At 38.7% G+C, this 13,055-nt stretch overlaps 1 protein-coding gene across 1 annotated transcript; it reads left to right on the top strand.

Annotated features, from left to right (window-relative positions):
* The first annotated feature begins 1,055 nt into the window (after positions 1-1,055).
* hspa4b (heat shock protein 4b) lies at positions 1,056-12,582 on the top strand. The gene is made up of 19 exons (XM_058650005.1): positions 1,056-1,373; positions 3,682-3,739; positions 3,934-4,074; positions 5,188-5,310; positions 5,796-5,895; positions 6,034-6,167; positions 7,736-7,980; positions 8,063-8,139; positions 8,286-8,437; positions 8,637-8,743; positions 9,112-9,245; positions 9,381-9,565; positions 9,682-9,771; positions 10,426-10,581; positions 10,685-10,810; positions 10,914-11,021; positions 11,129-11,248; positions 11,425-11,586; positions 12,027-12,582. The coding sequence occupies exons 1-19, from the start codon at positions 1,267-1,269 to the stop codon at positions 12,231-12,233; spliced, it is 2,532 nt and encodes an 843-aa protein (XP_058505988.1). The 5' UTR covers positions 1,056-1,266; the 3' UTR covers positions 12,234-12,582.
* The last annotated feature ends 473 nt before the right edge of the window (positions 12,583-13,055 follow it).

Below are 13,055 nucleotides of genomic sequence, written 5' to 3'. Positions count from 1 at the left end.
GACTGGTTACTTTCAGTTGTCTCCTCCTGCTATTTGTTCAATATAGATGTCAAATAAGTGATTCATTTTGAGTTATAATACAACTTAACACTTAAGGTTGTTTTTTTTGCATAATTTATCATACAAAATAAGACTGGAAGAAATATTGTTGGGTTTTTGGGATGTGTGTCGAATAAACAAAAAAACAAGACGTCATTTTGAGATGTGGGAAAATGTGATGGGTACAGATTAGTTACCCGAATTCTGATATTTTTCTTACTGGTCTAAATGAATAGATGTATATAACGATGTGTTGCTTAATTTGATATTGGTGATAAAGCTCTAAAACGCTGATGTAATATATTAACGTGTTTGTACTTCACTGCTGTAGTTGTAATGATGGTGGTGACGGTGGGTGGGTGTTCAATTTTGAAAAAACAGATCATTACATAGTACAATACGATTGTATAAGTACCTGATTGCCTTTATTATTTTTCATGCAAAATGTAAGAAAATTTAACATCCATCAACTCTCCTCCCTACACTTTCTTAATATTAAGGTTATTTAATTTATCAATGATATCGCTTGAAAATGTCCAGTTTGTTCAAAATATAATTGTAAAAGAAATGTTATTTTATACACAAATTTACTTATGGCTGTTTATAGTGAATTAGGTCGCACTAGTTTGTCATCTTTAAGAAGTGGGTCCTTGTATGAAATGATTGGAGAAAGACTGGTTTACATGGTTTGTAGTCTTACACGAAGTTGTGGTGGTGGCCCTTCCCCATTTATAACTTCAATTATTTATACTTTTAATTTTATTATACTCAGTTTACTGTAAATCTTGACAGCTTTGAGTTCAACTAAAATCAAATTCTGTATAGAAATGTAATAATTTCACAATTTCACTGCACTTGGAAGTCGGAACTCCCTACCTCATGCATATTTCATATTTCTTGCATATATCTGTGGGAAATGCGGTAGTACATGGGCGAGATACGCCACTGTAGTGACCACGTTTGGCCTGTAGGCGGCGCATGATCTGCGGGTACAGCGTCTTTGCGGTAGTACGCTATTGGTCAGAAAATTCCTGAACGCTCACACGCATCAGCCGGTGCACCTACCTTCTTACCGCATGCTGCCGCTCAGTTACATGGAAGAAGAGTAAGGGTGGATCATCATCATCCACTGACCGAAGCCCACTGTAGCTGCTGTTTTATTTCCACACTGAGCCAAGTTCCTCTCTGTAATCACCGTACTCCACGCTGTTCTGTTAGCCGCTAAAGATGTCAGTCGTCGGGTTTGACGTTGGATTCATGAACTGCTATGTAGCCGTAGCCAGAGCCGGTGGGATTGAAACAGTCGCTAACGAATACAGCGACCGATGCACACCGTAAGTAGTGAGTGTACTGCTGCGAGTGTCAGCGGTGAGTTGGTGTGTTTTTAATCTGGGTTCTGTCATCTGCCTTGACAGACTGACAGGATTGACTTGTGTAGCATCTCATGTGAAGTGAAGCTAACGTGGCTAGTTAGCAAGCTAACGGTTTCTCAACAGGAAGCGGTATGCTAAAGCTAACTGTAGCCGAAATGAAACCATTGTGAGCCTGAAAGAACTCCTGGGTCAGGTTTTTGGGCTTGGGTGTTAATTCTGGTATTTTCGCACAGTAACGTCGTCGAGTTTACTTCCAGACTTTAATAAGAGGTCTATCTGTCAGGTGATGAAAGTGCCGCTGCTGCTGCAGGCGTGAATAAGCGCATGATGAGAGGAGGCCGGAACCAGACTGTCAGCACCGTCCGCCACACAGCAGTCCATTGTACTTTAATTTTACTGAGCCACTGTCCTCTGAGGGGAACAGACAGAGGAACATTAGACACTAGAGACAAGAAACAGTCTTTTAAGGAAGGAAGTATGGAGCAACAGTGTCTCCACAAGTCTGGATGATCGAGCTAAACGTCCCGATACATGGTCATTTTACCATTTTACAATCGGCGTCAGCTTGTAGTTACATATTTATGTGACATTACCTAGTTTTATTCCTGGGAATTAAATTAAATTAAATTAAATTAAATTAATTAAAAGTAGCCATAGGGTTGTGTTTTGTGTACTATTAATTATTGAACAATTTTATTTTATCAAAAGATGACATAACGATCATCGGTTGCAAAAAAATCCCCAACAGAATTATTCTAATGTTTGAAATGATCATCCTGCATTTAAATCGATAGATGCAATTTCTTGTAATTAGGTTTAAATTATTATTTTTTTTCTGAAAGGTATTTAATTCAATTTTATTTGTATAGTGCCAAATCACAACATACATTATCTCAAGCCACTGTAGATATAGTAAGGCAGAAACCTTTACAGTATTATAGAGAGAAGAGAAATCATGACAATTCACACAATGATGGAGCACGAGGCATTGGTGGAGAGAAAAAAAAAATTTCAACAGGAAAAGATCTGAGAGAACCAGAATTGAAAATGTGCGGCATCTGCCTCAACTGGTTGGGGTGAAAGGAGAAAGTGAACGAAGGAGGTGAGGTAGGGACAGAAGAGACCAGGAGGAAGACGTTATAGGTTCAGACCAGACAGTTCTGAATCAATTATGTTTATAGTCATTTATACAAGCAGTAGCAGAACTTGTTGATAAAAAATTATACTGATATCAATTTTAATCATAATATTATTATAATAATAATAATGACAGTACTACTGCTAATGATGATGATGATGATGATAATAATAATAATAGCCTTGAAACTGGATCTTGCAAGACGAGGAAAGAAAGGAAAGACACAAACTAGGGAGAGAAAGGTTAATGACATGTAATATAGTCACATTCACATTTATTTACAGTGCTTTTTTGATTTAAGCTTTAGTGTGATATTGCTGTGTTGTAGAAGAAAACATGATGAAGCATTACTACATAATGCCACCAAATGTCAACTTTTATAATGTAATGCTAGGATGAGAACGTTGGTAAGATTTGTTTCCAACGTGTATGCACCACACTTTATTATCTGATTAATCTATGCCCATTTAAAATAATATAATGGCTATAGTTTAATCAAATAATAAATCACTTAATTGATAATTGATTCAAAGTGTAATTGCAATTGAAGGACAACTAATAATTTGCCCTACTTGTAATGGCATAATAGTTAGGCCGACACAACACAGATTTGTCTAGAACCACACCACCTTGGCAGGTTAATCATAGTCATCATTAATTAGTATCATGCTGTAATTCTATGCTACAATATGACCTTTCACATTGCTTTGTTAATAACAATACTGCAAATACAGGGTACATTATTATTATGAGTAGGTAAACCAGCCATTTCCAAGAGATAACATGTTTGATAAAATCTACAACTAATCAGGGTTCTGGACTGAGTTTCTTGGAATGACCACTCCAAATAAAACTACCTTCATATTAACAGAAATTATGCTACATTTACAAAGAAGCACATTAGCTTATCTGTTGCTGATGATATGGGGACCAAAATATGTAAAATAATCACATACTTTAAAATTGGTACCAGATAGAAAGAAGTCAGGGAATACTAGGGTCTTGTTTACTTCTGAACATCATACTATTGAACATAAAACATGTATGAAAACTTCATCATTATGTGTCATCTTGTTGCATTCACGTTTATATGAAAAGCTACCCAAGTAATGACTGTTTGTGTTTTTTTAGAGCATTTGTTTCTTACGGGCCTCGGAATCGCTCGATTGGAGCAGCTGCAAAAAGCCAGGTAATGTTTGCATTCATCATTTTGGAATGTTGTAAAAATAATGTCTTGAATGACCATGAACAGGGACCAGTGGTTAAATAGAGCATTAGTTATTAACATGATCTGTAGTAGGCATGGTTATAGTACACATTTTGTTCAACACCACACATGTATGTACTTTTATTTTTTTAATGGAGTTTTTCTGTCTGTAACAGATCGTCACAAACTGCAAGAACACAGTCCAAGGGTTCAAGAGGTTTCATGGCAGGGCACTTTCAGATCCGTACGTGCAGCGCGTCAAAAACAGCTTGGTGTATGATATTGTGCAAATGCCCACAGGGACAGCTGGCATCAAGGTAAGAGAAGAATAAACAAGATTCACAGTTAAATTGACGTGTGATTACTCTCCCGGCACCAATAGGGGCACCAATAAACTGTACTTGTTTGATATTACATTTCCACTGCTCTCATTCTGGGGGATATGTAGTGATTCCCACTTAACATAACTGGAATATCAAAGTCATCATTGCGCAGGATTCGGAGATGCAAGTGATTATCATTTAAAGCAACATATGTATGTGTGTGTGTGTGTGTGTGTGTATATGTGTATATATATATATATATATATATATATATATATATATATATATATATATATATATATATATATATATATATATATATATATTAGTTAGGCCGACACAACACAAGTACAAGTACCCCCGATATATCGGGGGTACTTGGGCTGATAACCGATGTATACACACACACGCACATTTTTCCCTTGTGCCCAACTGCAGAGATCATTTAGTCTCTTCTCTAGTTCCTTCCTTCCTACTCACGTTGCAGCAGATGGAAAGTTATCTAATTTTTCAGGAATAAGATTAAATGAAGATTAAATGAATGGGCAAATGTATCCATTGTGTGAAATCAGCTTTTTATCAGTTAGCCACCTGTCATGCTGAAGAGTGATTTTGAGCTAACATATGATGCTCATGGTTGTGATGTAGTAAGCCGTGTACATGGTGTTTTTAGTTGTAATGGATGCTTGGCTATGGTAACCTGGACGCTAATATTAGCATTATTCTTGATAAATTATAGATGGATAGATACTGTGTTTTACACTGTAGCACATGGCAGGCATGTAACATAAAGCAGAAAATACAAAGTCACCATGATGGAAGGAAAAGATGAGACCATTGGAAAAATGAACAATTTCCTTAGTTGTAATGTTAAACTACAAGGAAAGTTAAACAATATTTGCTCTTTATTCACTAAATAAAACTTATATATAGCCTCCACCATCTCTGAAATCTCCACACTTGGTGCTTTCATGAATTTATGAGCTTCTTGTTTGTGAATACCTCAAGATGGTGGCTTTTAAATTGAACTGTACTATTGTGACCACAGTTATCATTGGCAGCTTAACATTTTTAAGTCTTTAAACATCTTCTTTTCTGTGACTGAAGGTGATGTACATGGAAGAGGAGAAGGTGTTCAGCATTGAACAGGTCACTGCTATGCTGCTGACCAAGCTGAAGGAGACGGCAGAGAGTGCATTGAAGAAGCCTGTGGCCGACTGTGTTGTGTCTGTAAGTATCAACATGCTGCTGCTACAGTTCTGACTCTGGCCTTTGTAACCAAGGTGCTTGTGGGGTTGTGCTTCTGTCACATCTGTCGTTACTGAGCGACCAAACCTTGGAGCTGCTGAGATGATTGAAGTTGCTGCAGCCTCACCAAATAAATTAACATGTTAAAAAAAGACAATAGATAACGAGTGTTGCTTTTCATCACTCTAGCATTACTGTTGGATATGTATGGGAACAAAAAAGACTGGGCTAATTCAGGAGTGTTGTCTGGGTGGACACATGACCTACTTTATGAAAGTATGAAAAGATGCACTGAAAACAATTTCAGCAGTCCAAAAAGATGAAATACTGGCATATCAGTGCAATGCATGCAGATACACCCACAACAACAGAGTGTGTGTGTGTCACAATCTAATCTAATTAAACTGTTTAAGTGAAAGCTCGAAAAGAAAGGGTCTATTTTATGTTGCCTCTCTGTTATAAAACAGGTTCCCTGCTACTACACTGACGCTGAGAGAAGATCAGTAGTCGATGCTGCTCAGATCGCTGGACTCAACTGCCTGAGGCTCATGAATGAAACAACTGCAGGTCTGTACTAGGGTTTCTTGGGTTGGGCTTGGGCAAGGATGGTCATGTTAGAAATTGCTGCACTGACTGTGACTGTCTTTCTCTACTGTAATTCCAGCACTTTGAATGTTGACTAATATTTTAACTGTCTCCCTACAGTTGCATTAGCATATGGAATCTATAAACAGGATCTGCCTGCTCCTGAGGAGAAGGCCAGAAATGTGGTGTTTGTGGATGTGGGCCATTCTGGCTTCCAGACATCAGTGTGTGCATTTAACAAGGGCAAACTCAAGGTGTGTGCATGCAATTATTGTTTATTCCTTTACAACTGTGCTGAATATGATTTTCATATTTCACAACAGAAAGGGAAGAAAGGAAATCACCTGTGATATCATAGTTTCCCTTTCTTATTCTAGACACTTTTTTTTTTTACTTTGTTCAGCATCTTGCTAGCATTACTGAAACTTAGGGCTGGGGCATATGGCCAAAAAATAAAGTGTCTTGTGATTTGTAAAGCAGTTGTTTTCAGTGTCTGTTAATTAAAAATATTTGTTCAGTACGTCCGCCATGACCGGAGCACAGACTCTGGACTGAAATACAGCAGCAGTGTGATGCTTAAATATTAAGATTTTAGACATTTCCCTGGTAATTGTCGGAGATTAACCCACATTTTTAGGATTGTTAAGTCTTTTTAACTGATTTACAGTTCGGCACTGTTCGGCTTGATCCTTGTGTCGGACGTCTCTTCCTGTGACGGCACTCTTGCTGTTTTCTGCGCACGCTGCCATGTTGATATTGTCAGAGAACTAGTGGAGGGAGGGGGAAAGGAATGGAGCTGAGTGAGCGCAGTAAAAGAAAAATCGATTTTCTTTTTTTTTTTAACATCCAAACAAATAAATCGGATTTCGATTTAAAATTGATTAATCGCCCAGCCTTACTGAAACTCTAAACCCTGTCACATGTCCAAATGTCACTGTCCCAGTCTAGATGCTGGTAACATTAGATAATGTCAGGTTTACACTGTGTGTGTGTGTGTGTGTGTCCGTGTGTCCAGCATGTCTGCATCACAGAATTTTTGTTTTCATTTAGGCAGATGTGTTAATTTATTAGAGTGTCTACACTGCCCACCTTGTCCTTTTTTTGGAAATAGAACTCATCTGAACTGATCTTTCCCCACATCTTTAGCCGTGGCATATGTCATAAAACAAATCCTGGTGCCATTTCAGTATAAAAGCACTTTTTACTTTTACAGTTTCCTTTTTCCTTTTCTATGAATTTCTTTTCAACAAAGCTTTATTGTAAAATAAATGCAGGACTAACACATGTCCGACTGGAAAAGCCCTGTTTCCACCAAGCAGAACAGATAGATTCAGTGCAGTATGTCATGCAGTTTTTGCATTTTCATTGGCAAATGTTGAGAAAGGTACAAAAGTAATCGTACCTTCCATACATCCCAGTTTTAGGCACCCTTTAATTGGGGTACCAAGCACAGTGGTATGGCTCCTATAGGGTGGCAAAGACATTGGGATGCTGGATGCCCTCCATTGCTGATCTCTGTTTACTGTGTTGTGTTGTTCTTTTGTGTACTTTATTGCTAAGCTACACAGTGTCACGCTAGTATGATGTCAAACCATTTATGTAGCTCACGCAGCTGTTTGATTTGTTATTAGGTATAATAACAATAATATAATGGCAGCAATCACCTGTAACTTTTACTGCAATCGCGTCTGCTGTTTTGGTCATTGGTTTCTGGCAAAACCTAGAACTATTCATAGCAGCCCTACTTTTTTTAATCAATCTATGTAAGACAGGATTTTTCTTAACCTTACATCTTTGTTGGCTTCTTCTTCCTGTCTCTCAGGTCCTCGCTACAGCCTGTGACCCAGAATTGGGAGGAAAGGACTTTGATGAAGTACTGGTCAAGCATTTCTGTGAGGAGTTTGGTAAAAAGTACAAGCTTGATGTCAAGACAAAGCCCAGGGCTTTGGTCAGGCTGTACCAGGAGTGTGAAAAACTGAAAAAACTGATGAGCGCCAACTCCTCAGACCTACCGCTTAACATTGAGTGCTTCATGAATGACATTGACGTCTCTGGACGTATGAACAGGTAGGCCAACGTGAAGCTTCTTTCAACATTTCCCATCGGTTGTCATTTTCTTACTTTGACAGTTACCTTTCTCTTAAACAAGGGGTCACTTTGAAGAAATGTGTGCTGATGTTTTGGCCCGAGTCGAGTCTCCTCTGCACAGTCTGCTGGAATATGCCAGTGAGTATTATTTTCCAAGCTGTAGTTCACATCACTTTATTTAACTGACATCTCTGCTCCAGTTTCTCTGTTTGAAGAATTCAGTGTCCTCTTGTTAACCATTTCATGTTCCCTAAAAAAATAAATAAATACATTTGTTCCATCAGAGCTAAAAAAGGAAGACATCTATGCAGTTGAGATAGTGGGTGGTGCTTCCAGGATCCCCGCTGTCAAAGAGAGAATCAGCAAATTCTTCGGGAAGGAATTGAGCACTACACTGAATGCTGACGAGGCCGTGGCCAGAGGATGTGCCCTGCAGGTATCTTTAGCTTTAGTTTTGCAGCTACTCACCAACCCTCCCTTTTACACACACAAGAATTTTTGCTTAACAGCACAGGGTAAACCTTTGGCTTCAATAAACATCTATGTATGATACGTGTCTATTCTTTTCTTTTCTCTTTTTTTTCTTTTTTTTTTTTCTTACTGCATTTACTGAAATAGTTGTTTTGTGTCCACAGTGTGCAATCCTGTCACCTGCCTTCAAAGTACGCGAGTTCTCCATCACTGACATCGTTCCCTATCCGATTTTCTTGAAGTGGCATTCTGCTGCTGAGGAAGGCCTGAGGTAAACAACTTTGTTGGATCTTTTTTTCCTTCCACAACAACAAACATTGCAGCTCAGTTTGGAATTCAAAAACCGAAATGTAACCATTTAGTGACTACTAATTATTTTTTGTATGCCGTGTCCCTCATCTGAATATGGGATCTATCAAGCGATACTATCAGACCTGACTAAGAGAGCATTTGTGTGTATACAGCAGTAGCAGGGCTGGGTGGGGTCAAGAAGCATTTATCTAGAAAAAATCTTTATCGCATATGTTTCAAAATGTATTTTAGGGTATGAGCATGAGTGAGTGGAGTCATAAAATATACATGCTGTAATACAGTTTTACATGTTCAATATAACAATTCTGATGATTTAATTTGTTGCAGTGATTGTGAGGTATTTCCCAAGAACCACGCAGCACCTTTCTCCAAAGTGTTGACCTTCTACCGAAAAGAGCCTTTCTCTTTGGAGGCTTACTACAACTGTCCTAAAGAGCTGCCCTACCCTGATCCCACTATTGGTATGTACCTATTTACTTCTAAGTGATTGTTGACTATTACAGAACAGATGTACTCCTATAGTCTTAACTGATGAAATATCAGTGTTTAAATCTCTTTGTTTTGGGTCATAACCATTGTTTTCTTCTTCTTTACAGGTCAGTTTCTGATCCAGAAAGTGGTGCCACAAGCATCTGGTGAAAGCTCCAAGGTAAAGGTTAAGGTGCGGGTGAATATCCATGGTATCTTTAGTGTGTCCAGCGCTTCTCTGGTTGAGGTGCAGAAGTCTGAAGAGACAGAGGAACCAATGGAAACAGAACAGACCAGTGACAAAGAGGGAGAGGTACGACATCCACAGTAGTTTTTGTCCACCAGAAGTTGTCCTATTACACAGAAGATTAACTTCTATTTGTAGTTGTTTGCAGACAGAAAAACAGCGTCTGTGTGTTTGTCCTGCAGAACAAGATGCAAACTGATCAGGAAGAGGCACAGGGAGATGGTCCCAAGGAGACAGAGGAGAAGACACCACCTGAGAATGAAGAGATGGAGGTATGGATTTGTTTAAACATAAATAATATTTTCTATAAAGCTGCTGTGTGGGTTCTCTCTGTGTATTCAAGCTTTCTCCCACAGGTTAAATGGACACTCTTAATTGACCATAGGTGTGAGAGTGAATGGTTGTTATTCTCTGTATGTTGGTCCTGTGATGGACTGGTGATGTGTCCAGGTAGTGCACTGCCTTTCACCTTATGTCACCCTATGTCAGCTAGGCAGACAGTGGTCTAAATAATGCCCTTAACAATTGAGCTGAACATTTTAGTTTTAATGAAGTTTCTACATTTAAATGTATGGTACCCTCAAGAAGCTGACAATTTGTGTTTTTGAAGACCAATCAATTCATTTTTATGGGGTAAAATGTGTGGAAAACATTGAATATTTGCGAAATTATGAACTACTATAAGCTACAATGTCCTTAATTGAGCTAAATGTTTTGAAGTTTGTAAAACTAGTTAATGGACAAATATGGTGGAATAAGAAGTAGGGGAAAAAATGGCAACTGCAGAACAAAATATATATGTTTTATAAAGATGGGTTTAATCCAGCACTCACGCACTGGATGACATTAAATTATAGATGTTCTAAGCATGGTTTGGATGTGAGATGTTAAAGATTTCAGTGCCTTTGCTATCACCTTTTTTTTAGACTACCACGGAGGAGGGTAAAGGAGAGAAGAAATCTGACCAGCCCCCGCAAGCCAAAAAGCCCAAAGTCAAAACAAAAGTGCTGGAGCTTCCGATTGAAAACAGTCCACAGTGGCAGCTTGCAGATGACATGCTCAATCTGTTTGTTGAAAATGAGGTAGCTAAACCTTGCACACACAAACCTTGCTAAATCCATCAGTAACTTCTTAATCTACTCTGAGGACTTTGTCGGTTACAGTTCTTGTCTGGCTTCTCTTCAGGGTAAAATGATCATGCAGGACAAGCTGGAGAAGGAGAGGAACGACTCCAAGAATTACGTAGAAGAGTATGTGTACGACATGAGGGACAAACTGCATGGGCTGCTGGAGAAGTACGTCAGTGAGTCGGTAAGTGAACGATCATGGCGAAGACAAAATTGTGATCAACGTTCTCTTAATAACCACTGTATAATATGACGTGTTACATAATTCTTTTTAAATCTATTTTTAGGATCGAGATGCTTTGTCATTAAAGCTGGAGGACACTGAAAACTGGTTGTATGAAGATGGGGAGGATCAACCAAAACAGGTGTACATTGACAAACTGGCAGAGTTGAAGGTATTTGTCGCTTTAGTTGGTTTTCTTTCTTTTTTTTTCTTCTTCATCCATTACTTGGTCACCATGTTTGATATTTTCAAGTGACGTTTGCATTGTGTGATGTACAGAAACTCGGTCAGCCCATCCAGGAGAGGTACATGGAGGCAGAAGAGAGACCAAAAGCTTTTGAAGAGCTGGGGAAACAAATCCAGCAGTACATGAAATTTGTTGAAGCAGGCAAAATGAAGGTAAAGCTCAAGGTTTATATTGTGTAGATTGGTAATTCTTTGAAATGGCACTGGCATACTAGTTGTCCAGATGATCCCTGTATGCTGCACAGCTCATGACATTGGAAACGTCATTTAATAATGGTATTGTTGTGATGTCCGCGGAAATTAGTGACATGTTCTCTATTCATTTCCAGGAGGAGCAGTATGACCACATAGATGAGGCAGATGTCACCAAGGTGGACAAACTGGCCAGTGATGCAATGATCTGGATGAACAGCGCCATGAACCAGCAAAGCAAACAGAGCTTGACAGCGGATCCCACTGTCAAAGTCAAAGACATTAAAGCGAAAACAAAGGTGAGGGTCAATGTTTGACATGATTATAAATATTTAAAATGGGAACCTCCATATTCCATTGTGTAAATTAAATATTAAATTTGTCTTAAGAGATTTGACCAGTAAATAGAATTTTTTTGTTAAAATTGTAATTCTGTTTGTTGATTTTATTATTTTCTTCCTCTTATTTGTTCACACTGTGCTAGGGTGATGTGATTAAATAATTCTGGGTATACCTGTTAATTTTAGTGTGAAAGGTGCTAAATGGAGGACTCCTCCGCTCACCTCTCTACTCTCTTTACTCTTGCAGCATTTCATGCTGTTGTTGCACCTTCATGTACATGTTAACGAAATGCCAACTTTATTGTTGCATGTTTTAAAACTGTGTGAATATTAAGATCCCCAACACGACAGTTTCTTTTCATACATTTTTATGTTGCGGGTGTTCTCTTATTTCCCAGGAGCTGTTCTCTGCTTGCAACCCCATTGTGACCAAGCCCAAACCCAAGGTGGAGCTTCCCAAGGAGGAGACGCCCGCAGAGCAGAACGGGCCCGTCAATGGACAGGAGAAGCCCCAGGAGGAAAGTGCAGAAAAGGGAACGACTGAGAACACGGGCAACCCCACGTCAGAAACGGCAGAAAACAAGCCTGACATGGACCTTGATTAAAGCAGCCTCACGCCTCCCTGAAAGCAAAGCTGAACGGGAGCTCGCTGCTTCAGATTCAGATGCAGCCTGGGTTTATATCAGAGCAGAGGGCGTGTTTTCAGTGAACTGCACTCTACAGTCAAAACGTAGGCACGGTGATTAGCACACAGAGCTCAGCTGCTGATGGTATCTCTGTCCGGTGACATAGCATGCCCTCTCCCTTTCTGGATGACATAAATCTAAAGCCAGCCGCAATAAGCCTGTTTGAAAATGAGCGCTGTACACATGATGGTATTTATTTCTGTTGTGTGCTCTGTACGTGTTCTGGTCTGTGTCACAATATGGTTTTAAATAAAGGTATTGAAAACTATTTGTTCTGCGTTTATTAGTATGGTCACACATAAAGTCATGTTTTCATGTATTAAGTTTATATTATTGTATAACCCAATTACAATGAATGCTTTTAATTGTTTATATTTCACACACATTTACTAATAGTAGTTAATGCAATACTTTATTTCAGCTCATAACGCCTTATTTTGAAAGGTGTAATATGTCAACATGGCGGTCTCCATAAAGCAAGGCCTTTACCGAAGTACATATAAAAGGCTTATTCTAAACAAACACTTTTTTAGGGGTAGTTTCTACCAATAAACCCTCCTAAATGTCACACACTGGACATTTAAATCAAAACTGTTATTTCTGTGCAGCAAATGCATATTAGTTAGTTTATTTCCGTCATAGGTATTCACAAATAAAAGTAGATACATTTGTGTTGACACCTTAAAAACACATTAAATAGCAACATTTTGCACATAAATGGACTAAAAAGGTGTAGGATTA

This window comes from Solea solea, chromosome 14, assembly GCF_958295425.1.
Source record: "Solea solea chromosome 14, fSolSol10.1, whole genome shotgun sequence".
In the NCBI taxonomy this organism is placed as follows: domain Eukaryota; kingdom Metazoa; phylum Chordata; class Actinopteri; order Pleuronectiformes; family Soleidae; genus Solea; species Solea solea.
The sequence above is the reverse complement of the archived record's forward strand: the minus strand, read 5'-3'. Positions and strand labels throughout refer to the sequence as shown.

Excerpts from the sequence above, each read along its gene's own strand:
- hspa4b (XM_058650005.1), top strand. The coding sequence starts at position 1,267 with ATGTCAGTCGTCGGGTTTGACGTTGGATTCATGAACTGCTATGTAGCC. Across the intron at positions 8,744-9,111 it reads GCTGCTGAGGAAGGCCTGAG|TGATTGTGAGGTATTTCCCA; the intron begins GTAAACAACTTT and ends AATTTGTTGCAG. Across the intron at positions 11,587-12,026 it reads ACATTAAAGCGAAAACAAAG|GAGCTGTTCTCTGCTTGCAA; the intron begins GTGAGGGTCAAT and ends CTTATTTCCCAG.